This window comes from Danio aesculapii, chromosome 24 (assembly GCF_903798145.1).
Source record: "Danio aesculapii chromosome 24, fDanAes4.1, whole genome shotgun sequence".
Lineage (NCBI taxonomy): Eukaryota > Metazoa > Chordata > Actinopteri > Cypriniformes > Danionidae > Danio > Danio aesculapii.
Window position 1 is genome coordinate 18,029,850 of NC_079458.1, and position 21,770 is coordinate 18,051,619.

At 34.6% G+C, this 21,770-nt stretch overlaps 1 protein-coding gene across 1 annotated transcript; it reads left to right on the plus strand.

Annotated features, from left to right (window-relative positions):
• The first annotated feature begins 831 nt into the window (after positions 1 to 831).
• sgk3 (serum/glucocorticoid regulated kinase family member 3) lies at positions 832 to 20,938 on the plus strand. The gene is made up of 16 exons (XM_056450741.1): positions 832 to 1,015; positions 1,121 to 1,204; positions 4,015 to 4,087; positions 7,046 to 7,121; positions 7,467 to 7,542; positions 10,318 to 10,367; positions 10,543 to 10,600; positions 10,925 to 11,008; positions 11,114 to 11,245; positions 13,517 to 13,629; positions 15,195 to 15,231; positions 15,648 to 15,734; positions 17,609 to 17,704; positions 17,787 to 17,942; positions 18,131 to 18,220; positions 20,259 to 20,938. The coding sequence occupies exons 1-16, from the start codon at positions 938 to 940 to the stop codon at positions 20,427 to 20,429; spliced, it is 1,461 nt and encodes a 486-aa protein (XP_056306716.1). The 5' UTR covers positions 832 to 937; the 3' UTR covers positions 20,430 to 20,938.
• Positions 20,939 to 21,770: the final 832 nt, after the last annotated feature.

Sequence of the window (21,770 nt, forward strand, 5' to 3'; positions counted from 1 at the left end):
TTAAAGTAGTTTTTTCTATTTATTTTTTTATATAAATACATTAGGAAATTTCCATTGCTGCTGTATATTTACTTTAGGCCCACCACCCTCAATCAAGTTTGGTTTTTGGCTTTTCATAAGCAAAAGTATGCTCATAACCTTCATGAACAGGTGCACCCATCTGAAATCCTTCAACGAGCGCAAACAATCCATAATTGATTACCTTTAATACATCAACCTAATTTAAATTCTCGACAGTTGACAGGAACTTTAATAAGCATTTACAAGCTAATACCAATATATTGTACATGACTGTTTATTAAAATACATAGCAATGTCCAATGTCATATTTAATGCACAAACTCCTAAAGGGAATTCAAAATTAATTTGATCAGGCCATTCCCTTGCTCCCAATCTTCTCTTAAGAGCTTCCTGGCCTTTAAATCTGCATCTTGTATGTGTCCAGTGCAGCGTTTTCTAAAAATACCTCAGAGGGGAACGGGAATGTCGCCCACCCGGTGAGCCATCGCGTGTTGCGCTTGACAGAGGGAGTATGTGGAAGTGGCATATGAAAGACGAACGTACCCGTTTGCTCGCCTCTCAGTTGGAGAGAAGCGAAGGGGAGGATGAAAGAGAGGTGGAGACTCATCATCGCTTGACCGCCCAGACTGAAGCTTCTCTCTGTGTTCATGCCACACTTGATTAGTGACTCTCAGTGGCCTTCCTGTCCTGTCATGCAAGGCCCAAAAGAGCCCTTTGGAGCTAAAGTGGACGCTGGACTCAGCTGAAAAGAGTGTTTGGCGGAGGTAGAGCCTCTCGCTTATGTTCTGTTCTGTTTATTTTCTGCGCAGGAGCCAGAATGGAAAGTTCCCATCAGAATCAGGTGTGCCAAAGAAGCAGGAAAGCTTTCTGAGGACCTGTTACATTTATGAACCGTCGCTTTTGAGATTCTGAGAGGATGGAGGAGCAACCAAGCTGTCCCAATGTTAGCATTCCATGCTATAATGAGCAGAGGGACAAGAAGAAACGCTATACTGTGAGTCACGTGAGCTTTGATGGTTCTTTTCATTTACAATTTGGATTAGTGTGTTTTAAATGTTTAAATTGTAATGTGTGACCACTTTTATCTCTGTCTCATCAGGTTTACAAAGTTATGGTCAGTGTTGGAAGACATGAGTGGTTTGTGTTCAGGAGATATGCAGAATTTGACAAATTGTACAACACGGTAAGAAATGAATTTGTAATCAGTTACATTTTTAGTCAAGTAAATATAAAACCATGCTAATGTGAAAAGATAAGGAGGACTTCACTATCTGGTTAAGAATACACTCTAAAGCTCATTAAAGGGATAGCTCCAAATCTGTTTTGAGTTTCTGCTGAACACAATTGATGATATTTTAAAGAATGTTCGGAAAGCAGCAGCCATTGACTTACATGGTATTTTTTTTGTTTTTTATTATATGTTGTTTAGTATCGTTTTTTACTATGAATGTCAATGGCTGCTGGTTTTCAACATTCTTCAGAATATCTTGTTTTTCCTTCGACAGAAGAAAGAAATTTGAAAAAAGTTTAGTACCACTTAAGTGTGAGTAAATTGTGAGGAAAGGTTTATTTTTGGGTCAATTATTTTTTTTAAGCCTGCATGTATTTGGGCAAAAAATGCAATAAAACTTTAATATTATGAAATATTGTTAGGATTTAAAATAGTTTTTTTCTGTTTTAATTGTACTTCATTTCTGTAATGGCAAAGCTGAATTTCTTTCTTCTATGCAACATGATACTTCAGAAATCTTAATATGCTGATTTGATGTATAAAGATAAGTGTGTACTCACACTAGGCTATCCGAACAGTGCCCAGGCACATTTGACCCCTATTTCCCAGTTCGTTTGAGTGCTCCGAATCAGGCTCAGGTGCAGTTCAGTTGGCCGGTCCTGGCCCGGTTGGAAGAGGTGTGCCAGAGCGTGGTTCGGTTGGGCTTTAGAGTGCAAAGCATGCCTGAGCGTGAAACTAAAGACCCAACATCACTTTTAAGGGACTGTTTCACATGGATTTATTAATCATTCTTCCTTTTCAATGAACGTGAACTGTCTCAGTTTATAAAGATACAAACCCCTCGCTGCACGTCAGCTGCATCAACAAACCTTCTAATACATGCAGCACAATGACGTTCATAAACATTTATTAGCGTTAAAAGTGGTGGATCAGCAAAAAATATTTGACTCTGTGTCACTGCATATCAAACGACTTAAAATAATCCAAAACAATATAACTAAAGCTGTCATCACGGTGGCGCAGTGGGTAACACGGTCACCTGACAGTAAGAAGGTCGAGCCTGGTTCGAGCCTCTGCTGGGTCATTTGGCATTTCTGTGTGGAGTTTGTGTGTTCTCGGGTGCTCCGGTTTTCCCCACAGTCCAAAGAGATGGTGTAGGTGAATTGAATAAGCTAAATTGTCCGTACTGGATGTGTATGAATGCAAGAGTGTATGGGTGTTTCCCAGTGAGTTGCGGCTGGAAGGGCTTCCTTTGCGTAAAACATATGCTGGATAAGTTGGTTAATAAAGGGACTAAGCCGAAAAGAAAATGAATAAATGAATATAGCCCCTTTTACAATGTGATACTGGTAAATATGCGGAAAATTTCCGGAACGATTTTACTGATGAACAAAAAAAAAAGAAAACACTGTTCACACAGGCACGGACGTTCTGGATTTTTCCCAGAAAAGACCATTCACACATCCATTCCAAGATTCATCCATTCCAGTAAATTCTGACATCATTAACCAGAAATGAGCTCTAAATGGCTGAGCTTGTATGTGTATATATATAGTATGGGGTCAGCCTTTTTTTGATGGTTTCACTATTATTTAAAGCTTTAACATTCATGCAGCTGCTTTGTCCCAGAGACATCCAAAGGCAGATGTGCGAACCGCAGTTATATGTTTACACATTTGACTACATCACAAATTCTGTGGATGGATAAGTATTGTTAACAACTTCGATGAAAACATATGGAGATACACTTCCGTATGTCGATATGTGTGTGCTGGCGCTCATCGGAGCAGTCCTTCACTTCACATGCACACGCGTCAAGCAACTGAAGCAGAGCTTAATGGTAAACAAAGAGCGGTTTACCATAAGCATTTTATCGATAATTCTTTACAAAGTTGGCATTTAGAAGGAACATAGAACCATTATCTGACTAACATCTAGCGGCTAAATGTGTCTGGAAAAATATTGAAAGGCTTTTATTTTCATAAGCAGCACGGATGTGAATGCGTCTGAATGTTCTGATTGGCTAGAGTAGACGTCTCACGTCAGCGCATTCTAATCATGAATGCGCTCTTTCCGGCAATCTTCCTTCTGCATTCACACAGCGCAGCATTCCGGCAAATTTATCGGTAATGTTACAACTTCTCTTTCCGGAAAACAAATTTACCGTTATTTTCAAAAAGGGACTGTTCACACATACAGACCTTTCTGGAAAATTGCAGGTAATTTTCCGGAAAGGTCTGTGTTTGTGAAAGGGGCTATTGTATGAAGCGCGAACGCTTCTCTTTTGTTAAACTGAACAGTTGCATCATCGATGACGTAAGTGTGCCCGGGCTCTGAAGGCAAAAAATGCAATGTGAGTGCAGGCCGAAGGGAAAGGGGGACAATCGCACATGGCCACAGTTCAAGTTCAAGGCAACCATGCGAGTACACCCTAAGTCTTATAATTATCAGTGTTATCCCTCTTTTGCCTCATATCATTTTAATTCAGCGTTGCACTCATGATTTGCTTTTTAGATTTTTTGTATTAATTTATTTTGCACATGAAGGAAAAACTCATTTTTTTGTCACTCAGGCCTTCCTCCGTTTATAACTGATATGATTATTTTTGTGCTGCTTAATATTTTTGTGCAAATGATTATAATCTTATTGTTCATTTAGTGCAACCATGAAGAATAAAAATATTATTGTTATTTTTTTATTGTTGTATTGGCCAATAATTTTCGAATGGTTCTGTATTTAAAAAAGATTGTGTTTCTCTACAGTTGAAAAAACAATTTCCTGCGCTGAATTTGAAGATTCCTGCTAAGAGAATATTTGGCGACAATTTTGACCCAGGTATTTTACAGTTTAATTTCTAACACAATTAAATGCATATTGTTCCTTACCCACTGGAAACAGTTGTCCTCATGTTCATGGCTTTGCTTCATTTAGCTTAACCGAGATCATGTGTATTTATCAAATTAGATTATTCAACAGTGTTCCATACAAAAAATCAAGCATGCTAAATCCTCCCTGCCTCGAGCCTATGCAATCTTTGTCCTTGTTTAATCTCATGTAATGCTCTCAGACAATGTGGCAGCAACGTTGCGTGCACGAATAACTAAAGGAGAATGTGCACCCAAGTTCCAATTGTATTTAGCTCATGTGCAACCAATTATGTGGCCAGTATGTGGTCAAGATCTTTTTCATAGAGAAATCATTGGTCTGGTCAAAATTTGTGGACATGTTCAGAGGGCTTCTCCATTATTGCAAAGATTCTGCCTGCTTTCCTCTTTCTCTTTTATTCCTTCTGGGTAATTGGTGCATTACTGGACAATAGCAAGCAAATTAATTGGTGCAGATTTGTACAGTAGCGCCCCAATGCTACACACTGCTTTTAAGAACTGATGACTAAATCCTGCATTTCTTGTTAGAAGTCATTGTAATCGTGAGTAATCCTCAAAAATGGCTTACAGCTTGGTTCCTGGTCAACGTGATGATAAAAAATAGCCATGTATGCAGCAACACAGACATATCAATTGCAAACGCATAAACACTTTTAGAAGCTGAGTCTTTGACGTCAGCAAAAATCATACACTCCTGTATGTTGGTGCAAATGTCACTTGCTGGAAGCTGTGCACAAATTACTAGGGTGACAAGACATACTCTTTTCCCCTGTATTTCAGCTTTATTTTAATGTTTCACCTTTGGAAATAAAACCAAAAAAAAAATCATGTTTTTCCAGTATTTTATCTTTTCTTTTTTTATTTCTTTTTTTTAATTAGTTTTTGTGCAGTCTACAAAAATACCACAATATCAATAATTTACACTGTTTTTTCTAACAATAACTAAGTGTAAACAAGAACATTTAAAAACCCTTAGCTTCATTAGTACCTCCAAGAATTGTATACAAATTCTATACAAAGTAAATTATAAAAAGAAAAACAGCTTAAGAATTAAAAGATAATAATAATAATAGAAGTTGAAAAACACTATTTACATCCAGTGTGAGAACATGTGTCCTATTATAATTTCTTTCAGAATAGTCTCCAATGACCACCTTCATTATACATATACATGTAGATATTATATAGAATACATCATGAATAAATATATATATATATATATATATATATATATATATATATATATATATATATATATATATATATATATATATATATATATATATATATATATATATATATATATATATATATATATAACCGTATACGAATACACACATTAGCATGTATTTATCTGTCAGTTAAGCATCCTTTGTTTATTTATAGCAACAAAATCAGGTCTTCAATCTGAAATATATTCAAGCCATTTCCTCCATTTTTGAAGCAATATAACATCATTGTATATTTTAAAGGATAAAATTGTTAAATTGAGGTACAATTACTATAAATTGACTTCTCAAAAAATATAGGTGTAGCGGATCATAAATCTCACAGTTCAGATCACATTGTGGTATTTTAGTTGCAGATTGGACCATTTTTTGGATCAGCCAAAAAGGGGAGGAGACAAATGTAATTTGCTTTTCATTTATTACAAAAACATTACTGAGAGATACTTTTGGTTTTAATAAAAAGAACTTACAACCTGTAATTTTATTAAAAATAAAATGAAGACATAATCAGCTGTATAAAAAACTGTAAAGTATTCAGTACTGTGAAAAATTCATTGTTACTACTACTAAATGTAAAAATCTAACTTTATAATTTGTACAACCCATATTTATTTTTAGTCTCATTTTCAATAAATTTAATTGCTAGCTGTGTCATTTTTGAAGAATTATTCAGTGGCAAAATTTTTGATGTCTGGTTGTCGCCACCTATTGGTTAAATATTGTAATTGCTGCCTACAACTTTCATTTTTGAGTGTCAAGTTAAATGATGCTGATTTTATTCTTTACCATAAACATCAGTGGTTTTATCTAAACTACCAACTGTTATCCCAGTACTTCTGTGTTATTGAACTAAAGACACAATCTCTTTATTGATTTTTGCAAACACAGATTTGAATGCAGCAATTCGAAGGATTAATAAACACATGCAAATCACCATCATTTAAAATTTGTGTTGCGTGGGTGTTTAGATCTTAATCTTTTAATGATTAATCGTGCAGCTTACATTGAATGATGCATTAGTCAGGGTAAACAAGTAGTGACAGACCTTTAATAACCAAAAAAACCCACCACATCCCAAATAATCTACCTCAACTGGGCTAAATGCTTTCATACATGTGATATGACTGAGAGGGGGTTTCTTTGTGATTGTTACAAATTTAGGATTAATCTAAAAGTAAAATAAAATGTATTAATCTGCGGGTCACATGTGTTCCAAACTGTGAGTTGTGATCTGTACGAATCACGGATCAACCATGATCTGTGACACCCCTATCAAAAACCTTAGTAAAAAATAGCTTTTTATTTAAATAAATTTGGTGTCTAAAAGGGAACCTCCTACAAAAACAAATGCAATAAAGTCAGGCACAGCTGTTCACTTTTTTTCTCTGTTCATTTTTTGTAAATACACACAGCTGTTTAATGCCTAAAAAGGATTTGTGTTGGTGCAAGCTGTTAGTATATAAGTAAAGCTTGTAGTTCTATGAATTATTGCCTTCAAAAGAATGAAACCAAGATCATACATTATTCAGTTCATGCCTTTGCCTGTGCATAGTGATAATAATACATTTAATTGTTTCAAGGATTTTTGGTTTCCTTTTATACAATAAACAATTGCAGCATTGAATTGAAAAGGATAGTCCTTTGTGCTCATTTACAGCTATATTTTGTTTGATTCTTAGAGTTTATAAAACAGAGACGAGCAGGGTTACATGAGTTCATTCAGAGGATCGTATCCCATTCACAGCTCTGCAGCCAGTAAGTATAGCAGTCCATTTTTGCAATTTTTGCTTTATCATAACACCACGTCAGTGCATCTAATGTATGCAAAATTTGAGTGGGCTTTGCAATGGACACGAGCCAGAAAAGCAGCCATAATCAAATATCTCTCTGACCATTTTGAGTACAAAGCTGGTCCGATGGTATCTTGTGAAGCAGTGCCAAATAAAGATGCTTCTTTTTGATTCTTTGTAAAAATTTGTCATGGTTACGGTTCTTGTTACAGAGAGCTGTTGATGTTAGCTCATATTCCTCCTCACAGCTGTGGCTTTGTATTGGCTCAGTCAGACCTCTAACATGTGAATGTTCATTTCGAATGCACAGTCCCGATGTCAAAGTCTTTCTGCAGATGGACAAAGCCAAAAACTTCTCTGATGGCTCAGAGGATGAAGACGACAAGGTTGGTGCTTGTTCTAGTAATATTAATTTTGCTTTTGAACATAAGATATAGAGTAACTGGTCTTCGTACTGTACATTTTTGTTGTTGTCTTGCTTGTTATTTATGTTAGCTACACTGCAGTTTTAGATATAACAATGTTTGATTTTAAAAATGTAATTATGACTAGTAGTTTAATTATTATTACATATTATCAGATCCTTTCTGGGGTCCTGAAATGCAATGTGATGCACATTTTTGGTTGTTTTGGGTGCTGTTATGTAAAATAGTTTTCATGTAAAACCATATCACTTTTAATGTGTTTTGCTCATTCATTTATGCAGCAAAAACATGTTTTGGGGATCTGAAATAAAAACTGGTTTCATTTTTCAATCTCAGGGGACATTAGCTAAAAATGCAAGCGATTTTAATGTAAAAGACAGAAAACAAATCAGAATGTGTGGTGCAGTAGTGTTTCTTAAAGTGTCATCGCCAATTACTATGGAGAGAGATTAGACTCAATAATAATTCACGCAAAAGACACGATGTACACATGCGTCACAACCAATCACAACTCACTATTTGCGCAGTCTGACTTAATTAACGGAGATGATCCTCTAAGAAGAAGAATACTCCTCTATTTAGCATGGCAGGTGAAGAGCGGGATGCGCGGGTAAGTGGTTACTTGATTTGTATAGTGGTTTATGTATGCAAAGATTAAGTATCAAACGTTTGTTAAAGCAATGGCTGCTGTTGTTTATAATGTAAAATTTATAACGTAAATTAAGATCATCTCCGTTAATTAAGTCAGACTGCGCAAATGATGAGTTGTGATTGGTTGTGATTGGTTGAACAGTAAGCTCGCATCTTATTGGCTACAGGGCACGAGTGACTCACGTGGGAGGTGTGTGCTGACAGGAAAGTCTCAAAAATGCACACACTCGTATTCAGGGTGAGTCGTACGTGAGAGAGGATTTGCACATTCTCATTCAGGATGAACTCGTGAATTTTAAACATTCAAAACTTTTTGTACACTCTTATATATTTGCAAATGGTGTTTTGCATTTGTGAAACGTATTTTATGAAAATGTATTTTTATTTTGTGCATGTGAATTGTTTTTGTAAGTATAAATAAATATTTTACGTACGTGAATTTGGCTACGCATGTGTACATCATGTCTTTTGCGTGAATTATTATTGAGTCTAATCTCTCTCCATAAATCTCTCTCCATAATTACTGGCCTGACATGCATAATGCAGCATTTTTAGATGGTTTTGCAGAATCGTATGAAAGGGGATATTTTTGGCTACATTGTCATTTGAAGCAAAACTTTTCAAATACTGAAGATTTTCATGTAAATGTAGATGGTAGGACCGGGCGGATATATGATATTATATCGAATCGTGATGAAATTTGTCAATATCAGTGATAAGCTCTTTACTTTTTTTTACTCTATATTGATCTAAGAGCCAATCACACAGCAGAAATGTGCAACAATGAGATTCTAGAAGTGTGTTGATATTAGAGATATACCGAATTTTCGACCACCGAAAATATGTTATGCTATTTAATGGAGCCTCTAATTTTTGTGGGTTCAGTCATTATTGAGATACTCTTTTAAACCTGGAAGCATTAACAACTGATATCAAAATATATGTTGTTATTGTTCAATATGGAAAATAATTATCAAGATTGCATTCATGCCATATCCTCCAGCACTAGTAGATGGTTATGTTTTTGTATAGTCCATATACAACTTAGATCAGAAAGGAATACACCAGGATGTATATGATAAAAACCAGAGATGTATAGTACATATACTTTTACTAAGTGCAAGAAAGACTATAACAATAAATTGGATGAAGCCACACCCTCCAACAATAGCACAGTGGATAGAAAAACTTGAATCCAGATATAGAATGGAATATATGACTATATATTATACTATATCGTATCATATATGGATATTTTTAAACAAAGATGTTTCTATGTATCTGAACATGTCAACAGGACATACGCCACCCTACAAAAGTCTTGTCGTCAATCCCAGTTGTAAGAGCAACAAATAATAACTTGACTTCTAGTTGATCATTTGGAAAAGTGGCAGAAGGTAGATTTTTTAGACCCAAAATTTACATAGAAATCAGTCAATTTTGGTGAAGAAAAAATCATGGTTTGGGGTCACGTTCAGTATGGGGGCGTGCAAGAGATCTGCAGAGTGGATGGCAACATCAACAGCCTGAGGTATCAAGACCATCACATTACAAACCACAGGAGAGGGCAAATTCTTCAGCAGGATAGCACTCCTTATCATACTTAAGTCTCCACATCAAAGTTCCTGAAAGCAAAGAAGGTCAAGGTGCTCCAGGATTGGCCAGCCCAGTCACCAGACATGAACATTGAGCATGTCTAGGGTAATACGATGGAGGAGGCATTGAAGATGAATACAAAGAATGTTGATGAACTCTGGGAGTCCTGCAAGAACGTTTTCTTTGCCATTTCAGATGGCTTTATTTATAAGTTATTTGAGTCATTGCAGAGATGCATGGATGCAGTCCTCCAAGCTCATGGGATTCATACACAATATTAATACCTTTTCCACTGCACAATGACTTTATATTCTATACTGTACATTATTTCTGTTAAATGACAAGACTTTTGTCTAAGCAAAGTCTGACCTTACTGTCCTAAGATCACTATAACTAAGATCAGAATAAATTAAAGAAACTAAATGGCAAGTGTGCTTTATTACATCACTGAATTGAATCATAGCTGTGTTTTTGTCTTATATTTTATAGAGTAACTCTACCTCTAGAAACATTAACCTGGGGCCATCTGCAAATCCACAGTAAGTGTCCTAATTATTTTAAATAGATTTGTAGAGTTCATTTATTTCTTTATATATTGACTAATTTTGTATTATGTAACAGATCAGGTAGAAATTCATATAAATATTCAAATGATGGAAATTAATCATCCACATGCCTTCATTTTGGCCTTCATGCTCATGTGTTTTTCTTTAGCGCAAAGCCCACTGACTTTGACTTTCTTAAAGTCATAGGAAAGGGAAGCTTTGGGAAGGTAAGTTTCTTTTTAAGTTAAATGATTGGTGAAAACAAAAGCTCTTTATTAAAATCTATTTATGGCTGCCACTAATTGTGAAAGTTTGTGTACATTTTGTATCAGTTACGGAAAGTTCTAAATGTCACCGAGCCTTTATAATCTCTCAGTTTTGTTTGGTGTACGGTTAGCACTGGTGTTTGTTTCTGAGCCCTGGACTCTCCATTCAGGAAGTGAAAGTCCCTCAGTTTTAAAGACAGAACTTGTATTTTTGTTTTGGCTAATGGGTAGCCGTAGTGGAAGGTGAAACTGTTACTAACCCACCATGTCCTCTCTCACACAAAGGTTCTTCTTGCAAAGAGGAAACGGGATGGGAAGTGTTATGCCATCAAAGTCTTGCAAAAAAAGGTCATCCTAAACAGGAGAGAGGTAACCATTTTCCTTTGTTTCAAAAGCAAAACATTACATGCGCTCACTCATTCATGTTCTTTGACTTCTGATTAATGAATGGCCTTGGTATTCTTTTCACGGCAGCAAAAGCACATCATGGCTGAGCGCAATGTGTTGCTGAAGAATGTTAAACACCCCTTCCTGGTTGGCCTGCACTATTCCTTTCAGACAACGGACAAGCTATACTTTGTTCTGGATTTTGTCAATGGTGGAGAAGTGAGTATTGTGGTTGTGAGACACTCAAGGCTCACATCTGCCTGATCACATCTCAAATCCCCCGTTTAGCAGATTAAACCAGTTTACTGTAAATAGAGCTAATAACAAAAGTAATATTTGTTACTGTATGTAGATCATCAAGGAAATTGTCGTCCTCCTTATTGCGTAATTTGTTCAAAATCATTTTCTTCTTCTGAAAACTTCCTTTCGTACAATAAAAGTTAATGGGGTCCAAAATAGGCCACTTTTGACTTGTTTTGTGTTGTACTGAAGAAAAAAAGTCATGTTTTTTTATGATAACATTTTTTTATTTTCTTCTATAATTTAACAGTACCATCAGTTTACACATTTTTACATCTTTTCAACACTTCATTTCCCCTCCCCTCCCCAACAACGGCAGTTACAGTAATTAGATGTTGCTATCATAAATCCAGTAAATACAGATAAATAATATAAACTCAATAAATAAAAAAACACACATACAAAAAATAATAATAGCAAAAAAAAAAAACAATAATAATAAAACATAAATAAATAAAATAAGATAATTACACTTTTACAGTGCTTCTCACCACAGTGACCATATTCATCCAATGCTAAATAATTTCCCCAAATTCTCTGATAAACATCCAATTTATCAAGTAATCTACATGTCATTTTTTCATATGCTGCCACCTTTCCCAATCCTGTAACACATTCTTGAAATGATGGTGGACCAAAACGTAGTAAGCTCTCCATAAAGTCATGCGCTGTCGCATTGAGTGACGTAATATCCTATAAAAACATTTAAATAAATCGTTAAATTGCTTTAAAATTCTGCAACTAATGCATCTATATATGACTGTCCTATGTAAATTAAATGATAAATTACGTCAGTCACTAATAACAGATGGCGCACATACCTGCATCGCGAGCCGTGAATGCACGCAAAGTACACATAAAGTTATCAAAACATTCTTGTTTTTTTTTTTATATCCTATATATGATAGAGAAAACAGCAGAAAGAATAACTCAGCCATGAAGAAATTCTCGTTTTAATTACAATTAACAAAAAACACTTGTATAACACATAAAAACACATTAAATTCTTTCACAAAGAAAATAAGGCTGTGAGTAGAGGGAGATCATTCTTCAATATGATCGCGAGCTCCTCAATGTAAACTAATCTCGTGGTCATCTTTTCTACTTTTAGACATGCTGGGAGGCTGCCGTAAATATTTAGTTGGAACGTAGCGTTACGTTTAAACTAAGTTTGGAGGTGCAACACAAAAATATTTAGTAGTGTGTAAATTGTAACTTGGCGTCCCTTTAAGTTACAACTGGGCTACGTTTAACCTTGCTCACTGCTAGTGCAACCAGCCCCAGACCTCAACACGAACTGGTCTCCCAGTACATATATTCCAGGACAAAACGAAAAGCAGCATCCAGAAACATCCTGAATGTAACTGCACTTTAACCCAGAATTCCTTCATTTTAGAACAGGACCACAAAATCATATATGTTTTAATGGGATAGTTCATCCAAAACTGGAAATGTATGTACTCATCATCAGTGTTGAGGGTAATGCATTACAAGTAACACGAGTTATGTAATAAACTCAAAAGTAACACAACCCATTACTTACCATAAAAAGTAACTAATTAACGCAACTACTTACTTTTTTAGGAGAGTAACTCAATATTGTAATGCATTACTAAATACTTTCAAAAGTAACTTTCCCCAAAACTGTTCATCGTCCGCTTGTTTTTTTTTATCTGTTGAGCAAAAAAGAAATTTTGACTAATATTTTAAACTTTTCGACTTCCATAATATTTTTTTAACCTACTATGGATGTCAATGGCTAATAGTTTGCAACAGTCATAAAAATATTCTCTTTTGTTTATAACAGAAAAAAGTAACTTGGGTTTGAGTCCACTTGAGGGTGAGTAAATGGTGATTAAATATAATTTTTTTGGGTGAACTATCCTTTTAAATGACATCACTTTAGAAAATGTGGCATAGAGTCATGTGAATATAAAGGAGATGAAGTGTATGACTGTTGCTAATTATTGGCCATTATGCATGGTTACTATTCACATGCTCACTTAACCACCGGTCTTGAATAATTCTTTTCAAGATATTTTAAGAGTTATGATTATATTATTTTAAATGCCAGGCAAATGAGAAATCATACAAATAATCACTAGCATTATAAGGAAGATCACAAAGTAGCCTCGATATAATAGATTGCCTGTTGCGAATGAGTATTTTGACTTATTCTTTCTATTACAGCTTTTCTTTCATCTCCAAAAAGAGCGGACCTTTCCTGAACCCAGAGCAAAGTTTTATATCGCCGAGATGGCAAGCGCTCTGGGTTACTTGCACTCTCTTAACATTGTTTACAGGTAAATACAACTTTACTAAAGGTTTTCTTGTGCTGTTGAATACATTTGTGCCCTTTTTAAAATAATTTTTACACATAAAGTTTTGTTAAAGGGTCATGAATCCCCACCTTCAGTTCAAGTCTACCTCAGAATTTTTTCAAAAAATGCTACAACATGGGCGTGGAGCACTGCGAGAGGAGTGGACGTGGCTGGCAGAGCAGGGGAAAAACAGGGGCCAACAACTGTCAGTTGGCTCACAAAATCAGACAAAAAAATATCTGACACAAAACGTGAGGAGATACGTGATTTTATGGTTTACAAAGCTGAAATACAAAGAAATAAAAATGTAATGCCCTGCTACAAATACGAAAGGCTATTCATATAATATATACGCATAACCGCAATTTGTTATATCATTATAAAGAAAATCATGTTTATATAAACAGTATAAATGAGGAGGACTTTTCTCCTCCTGAATCCCTGGGTCTAAATACAGATACAGTAAATAGCAGTGCAGCAGGTCTCCCTATTTCAACCATTAGCCATGCCGGTAATCTGGAAGATTTTACGTATGTGCGAACACCGCAGCACAGAGAGATGTGTCTGAATGGTAACGAACTCAACTGATAAAACACAATGTCCGCCTTTCTCCAATTTTTGTACAGCTCTCCCCACAACAATGCTTGCTACCCACATACAGACCAATGATTCCAACCCTGTGGATTATGGAAACAAACACATATGATGCTTTATGAACGTACTGCGTGCCATGCACGGACGCGGTCTCGCAGCTTGGCAGGTCTCTCATCGGAAACGTGTGCTGTCATGGATAATTAAGAAGCAAGGTCTTCTCATAGGATAAGAAAACTTTGTCTATGAATAATAATGAGAGATCGACGTGTCATCACTCCACTAATACTACTAATTTACCTGGATTTAACATAAAACAATTAAGTTTTCTCAAAAACCCTCAAGAATTGTGTTTGTAGTATGAACAAACAACAAGCATCATTTTTTGAGTGTCTTAAACACAAATGCACTTAAAATAATTAGTATATAATGATGGGTTATAAAAGGCATAAACAATCAACTGACAACGTCGGTGCTCATAAATGATTAGTGTTTAAATGTTTAGCATTTTATCATTGGAGAAAATGAATGGAGTTTTGACCCTAAAAATAAGACTGTTTTATCCTATAAATTGTTCTTTTTGAAGGATATTTAACTATTAAAGTGTGTGAGAATTCCCAGAAGCACATGAATGTTTAACAGGCACATTCTACACCTCCTCCCTGAGTTGGATCTCCCTAAATTGTATTTGAAAAATGTAGATTGGTGCAATGGCTTAACTGTTGTCATTTAAAATTACTCTCGTGTGTCAAGCGGCCATCATGACAACATAGTTTGCATTCATAGGGTGTGTCGGGATTGCTACTCATACAAATGAAATACATTATGGCTTGTCTTGTAATATTATAATACCTATATTTCATTTTTTTTTCTGTGTAATGTTTTTTATCTTGAGCTGTTCCTGAATAAGAACATATGGCAGAATGCTAACAAGTTAAGTGTTCTTTTGTTCCCAGGGATTTAAAACCAGAAAATATCCTGCTGGACTCTCAAGTAAGTATCCTTAGTCCCTTTTTTTCCACACTTTTATCATTGCCAGAGCGTAGCCGATCAACATTGTGAGAGTTCCAGGGGAAACAGAGTAATCTATCAGTGCTGTGAGAAGTATAATAAACTCTTCTGATTACCCCAGACAAGGTGTATGAAGTGGAGCTTTATTTTCAGCCAAATGAAACATTGAAAATGAAACCAAAGACATAGTTTTTCATTTGTAAGAATGCTTGAGAATGAGATGTAGGTTAAGTTTTATTTGTGCAGTGGTCAATTCTAATGAAACTGTGTGGAGGTTACAAGGCCCTGGCAAATATTCCAGTCAGACACCAGATTTGTTGGCTCTGGGAATAATAGGCTATTTGTGTGGTGACATGTTCCCTAAAAATGTTCCTGTTGGCATCTTTTGTCTGTTAAAGGGCCATATAGTCTTGACTGACTTTGGACTGTGTAAGGAGGGCATCTCTCAAGCAGACACAACCACCACATTTTGTGGGACACCTGAGGTATTGTATTATACAAAAAACACGAATGATTCTTAGATTACTGTTCAAATGTTTTAGGCCAGTGAGATTGTTTTATTGGGAAAACATTGATGTTTTTCAGCTAGCAAATAATTTATGGTTAATAAAGACAGTATATAAAGATATTATTTTAATCTTTATCGAATAATTCTTACAAAAAACAAACCTCTGCAATAAAATGTTAGGTAGCACTATTGTTTACATATAATGATTTCTGAAGATGTAAAAATTCACCATCGCAGCCATCAAATATACGTTATACATCAGTGGTAAACAGTTATTTTAAATTGCAGTAGTTTTTCACAATGTTATTGTTTTTACAGTATTTTTAATCAAATAAATGCAGCCTTGTTCAGCTGCATGAGAAAACAAGATTTCTGTCAGAAAACAAGGACATTTTACTGACCCCAAATTTTTGAACAACAGACCCTTTTCACATTTCCGGGTTTCTCAGTAGTGGAAGCCGTCATATTTGAGTAAACTTTATGCATAGTGAATGAGAGAGTACTACAAATTATTATTTTTTGCAATCCCATTTTCTGAAATAATACAAGAAAAACGCTATGGTGGTGTTATCAAGACTTTCAGAAAAAGGACAAAAATTGTGTGAGACTGATAACAGCAGCCAGAAGAGAAAAAACATCAAATTTACTGTCCTGCCCCATAGACGCTGCATAAGAAACAGCTCACAAGCGGTAATTAATTTTTTGTAATTTGATTCAAAGATGATATAATACATACGTGAATATATATAAATGTACATGTTTTTAAAAAGTCAAAATATTAAAAGCTTTCAAGGATTTAAGATGCTCGTACAGTCTTGTGAAAAGGGTCCATAGTGTGTTTTTGATCTTATTTTAAAACATATGTTTTACATATTTCTAATATATATGTAATAGTAAAAAATATATTCATTTTAGTTACTTATTGCTAGGGCCAGACAGAATCTGCAGACATTTTTTGCTATTTCTGCTGAGAATTTTGTAAAAAATCTGTGGATTTAAATAAATCATATGAACATTTTAATATTACTATTATTAAATCACAATAATATTAATAAAATTTATTTTAAAATCTGAATAAATATAAATTTACACACATTTACACAAGTAAATACATAGACTCAATAATGGGCTATAAATTCGCAAATTTCTGTGCATGCAGATTCTGTGTGGGCCTAGTTATTGTATATAAAAATAACTACTGTCGATTTATTAAATCGTTTCTTTATAACACTCAGATAAAATAATTTGATTTTTTTATGAACCTTAAAGGGGCTGTATGTCAGAATTTTCATGTATTTGTAACTGTCAATATATGAATAAAATAACAAACAACAAGACCTTCCCTTTCTTCTAAGTCAGTCTATGACAGCCTGGTGACTTATTTTTGTCAATTAAATTTTTTCCAATTATTAATAAAAGGACATTTGCATCACTCTTTTTTGTTTATTTATGAAATCAATACTAATAAATTGTTATAGATTCAGAAATACTTTGGTGGTGAATTGCAGAGCTTGTGCAAACATGTCCATATGCCTATTATCTGATACCGCCTTTACTGTGGTTTTCTGACATATTATTAATATTTATGAATGAGAACAAAGTACACGGCATATACAGTATTTACATATTCACCTAAACATTTAACAGTTTACAGTACAGTACTGCAAAAATATTTCCATTATTTTACTGCAAAGCAAAGTACAAATCTAACTTTGGCCATCAAATCACATTTAGTCTCTCGTATGTCATGTAATAAGTGTTCTGAATACCACATATTACCCCTTTTAAGCTTTTAGAGAGTAGAATAATTGATTTCAACACCATAATTGCTTTCTCCTGTTGTCCTGATAGTATCTAGCTCCAGAAGTACTCAGGAAACAACCCTATGATAACACTGTGGACTGGTGGTGTCTGGGCTCTGTGCTGTATGAAATGCTTTATGGACTGGTAAGGCACAAATAAAGCATAAATCTGGTCTGCTGCCTCTGGAAATATAGACAAACATAAAGCTTAAATTCTTGCTCTACAGCCTCCGTTCTACAGCAGGGACACGCATGAGATGTATGACAACATTCTTCACAAGGAGCTTGTCATGCGGCCCGGGGCATCCACAGCTGCGTGGTCCATCCTTCAGACCCTGCTGGAGAAAGACCACACCAGGAGGCTTGGCTACAGAGATGACTTTGTGAGTGGTTTTGGTATTAATACATCACCCCCTGGTGGAGGATTTTTGATGGATATTTTAGTAGCAACTCAATTGGGTTTTTGAAGAATGCGTCAAGTTCAGCATGATATTCAGTGACTTAATATTGAATTTTAATATCTTAGTGTTTAAAAAAGGTCTTATATGTTGTTATGTGCTTTTTGTTGCAGAATGAAGTCAGAGAACATGAATTTTTTTCTTCTATTAACTGGGATGACCTTGAACAGAAAAAGATTCCTCCTCCATTTAACCCTAGTGTGGTAAGAGTTTGAATTCATTGCTATTTTTTATATTTCCTCTTTATGTTCACATTTATTAGCTTTTTTATTCTGCATTTATTTGATCTTTTACAAAATGCAAGATTACACTTTACGATGTAATTAAAAAATGAAAACCTACTCTTTTTATCAGGGTATCAGTGTGGTCTTAAAATGGCTTAATTTCAAAAATTACATTTTAGGCCATAAAAAGTCTTAAATTCACAAAATATTGTGTTGTAGGTCTTAAATAATTTTAAACAGGTCTTAATTTTTTAATGTAAGCTATACCCAATCGGGCTAACACCAATCTAATCACCAACAATCTATTTCTATAAATGTTTTAACAAACGTTTATTTATTAACTCTATTTACAATATGGTTTAATAGGACAGTGTTTCAGACAGGAAGCGAAGTGGGAGAGAGAGGGGGGTAGGGATGGGAAATGTCCACGAGGCAGGATTCGAACTCGGGACGCCCTGAAGTGCTATTGCACCATATGTCAGCGCGCTAACCACTAGGTTATTGCGCTGACAATAGTATTTGTTTTTAAGGTTTTTAACTGGGCCATTTTTAAAAATCCTTAGCGTTTAGCCTTGTGTAAGTCTGAAATTTCATTCACAATGATCTTAAATGTCTTAAATTGACTTGATAAAACCTGTAGAAACAGCGATTGAAAGGCAAACAAGCAAATAAATGTGGTGATGTCCAGTGATGGCAAAAACATTTAATTATGTATTTATTCATCAAATTATTAAAAATGTTTATTTTTATTATCAGTTTTTTTTTTTTTTTTTTGCTATTTAATGTTTTTGTGGAAACTGTGATATATTTTTACGTTTATATTTACTGATAAATAGAAAGTTCAATAGAAAAAAAATATTTGAACATTTGACTTGGAGTTTGTCACTTCCGCCCAAATTGATCAACGGTTTTATTCACGTCACCTCAGACTACAGTTTCTCATTAGATCATAAGCAACCCAATGCTCTGTAGTATCTGACATCTCTTTGTAACATTATAAATGTCTTCAGTTTTACTTTTGTATAAAACTCTTTGTTTCTTTCTATTTATATATTTATTTTTGTTTATTTATTTTACTTAAAATTTCATTAGATATCAAAAAATGTTATTCGGTTTCCACAAAAAAGTTTTCACAAAAATGTTAAGCAGCAAAAAAATTGTTTTCCAAACTGATATTATTAATAAATGCTTCTTGAGCACCAAAATCATCATTGCAAAATGATTGTTTAAGGATCATGCCCCACTGAACATTGGAGAAACTATGCAGAAAATTCAACTTTGCCATTACACTGTATAAAGCGATTAGTTGACTTTACTTAAAGGTCTCATGAAGTGCTGCATGAACGGTCTCGTGAACAGAAACACGATGAGAGGGTGGGACAGAGTAACTCCTCCCCTTTTTATAAAACAGCCAATAGTGTTTTGTTGTAGCACAGCTCTGCCAGTGAGAGGGGTTGAGCTCAAGTGCATCAAATGAAAAGCAAATGAGAAGCGTCTTAAAGGCGGTGGGCTGTGTCAGATACTAGAGATCAATTTGGGCGGAAGTGATGGACTACAAGCCAAATTACATGTTTATATCAGATTTATATCTTCTAAATGCGAATTTTGTCAATGTTTTTGGGCACACTAGCTTATAGATATCCTAAAAATGAATAATACTGATATTAACATCTAAAACTGTATTTTAATTTCATGGGACCTTAAAAAGAGAGTAAACTCGTTGCCTCATAAATATTAAGTAAACAAACTATATGCATAATTATAAAGTTAAGTCAACAGATTTACTTATCTTTTAGAAGTTAAGTAACTAATGGCTTTTTACAGTGCACAGGATTAAATTATATTTTAAAATACGTTCTTTTAAATTGTAATCATATTTCACAATATTAGTGTTTTAGTGCAGTTCGATTTAGTAAGCCCATGTGAGCAAAAAAGTCAATTATTGCTAACTTTTGACAGCTACTGAAACTGAAAAGAAATGTATTAATATGATCAACTCTCTAATGTTGTCTTGCAGGAATCCCAGTATGACATCTCAAACTTTGATCCTGAGTTTACAGAGGAAACCGTGCCAAACTCTGTGTGCTTCTCATCAGGGCCGTCGATCGTCAATGCGAGTGTCATGGAAGCGGACGATGCCTTTTTGGGATTTTCTTACGCTCCGCCATCAGAAGATTCTTTCCTGTAAGGTTGGCGCTGCTAATGCCGATTTAAAGAGAGCTGCATAAAAAATGATCTGTGAATGCTCTCTCTGACGAAAGGGAAGAGTCTGCCAAGCATCATGTTTCCATCAGATGGTGTGGACCCTTGTGTTTCTTGACAGAAGCAGCGCATAAAGCTTTGGGTTGCAGGGTGTTTCAAACTTTATTTTTTACATGTAAATAACATATTTTGTGTCACATCGAACGCCTTAAACTGAGAGTTTAGCTCAGGAGCTGAAGTGCTAATGTATTTTTCTTTTGCTATGAATTATTTTCAAGGGCTGATGAAAAGAAAACAAACATCCACTTTGACAACATTCCTTTTTTTGTGCCCCAACTCGTACACTTGATTGCTTGTAATACTGTGCAGTATATGACCAATTATGTCATTGTAGTTTAGATTCTTACAAGAAATTTGCTATGGAAAAAATGTTTATATATTGTCAGCACAAGCAGATATTTTTGTTGCTTGACACTTTAAATTAATATATACACACACACAAATATATATATATATATATATATATATATATATATATATATATATATATATATATATATATATATATATTCTCTTTATGCTGTTTATACTGTTTAAGTTAGAAAACGGGCTAATCAAAGTGCGTTTTGATGTAACCCTTTAAATTATGGGTCATCAACAGCTATATTACAGTATAAATCAAACACTAGTTGCTATATTTACATGTTAGATTTTAATGAGTAACTTAGAGGGATAGTAAATTTGCTGTTAAGTTACTTGCACTCTGGCTTTCAAGATGAAGATCACTTTTTACTTTACTATCATTAAATAAGATTTATGTTGAAACTGTTGATTCTTCAAATGCAAGTTGATATGGCTAGTGTTAAAAAATAAATAAGCAAATTAATAGCTGTTGGTGCCAGTATTAACTTACATTTTATGAGTCACCAAGTGTTAGTTTCCACATAAAATATTCTTTAATGTTCAACTAAAGTAAAAAAGTCACCTTTATCTTGGATGATAATATGTAAATTAACAGCAGATTTTTAATTTTGGGTGAACTCGGACTGTCCTATTGAATACTGACAATGACCCTGTAATAAACCACTATCCTGTTATGCCACCCTCAGATTATGAGAAGAGACACCATAGTGCCTACTGAATTAATGATATGACCTTTAAATGATGTACTGTACAAGTAAACACACCTTCTTGAATCTCTTGGCTGTCGTGTGATGCATTTCATTTGCATATATTTGCATGTATTTTGCTATTTATTCAGATGCTGCATGACCAGTACTGCATGATTCACACTGAGCAGCTTCTGCACATATAAAGCAAATCAGTT

Coding starts and splice junctions, on each gene's coding strand:
- sgk3 (XM_056450741.1), top strand. CDS start 938: ATGGAGGAGCAACCAAGCTGTCCCAATGTTAGCATTCCATGCTATAAT. Junction 10,601..10,924: donor GAAAGGGAAGCTTTGGGAAG/GTAAGTTTCTTT, acceptor TCTCACACAAAG/GTTCTTCTTGCAAAGAGGAA. Junction 17,705..17,786: donor ATGAAATGCTTTATGGACTG/GTAAGGCACAAA, acceptor CTTGCTCTACAG/CCTCCGTTCTACAGCAGGGA.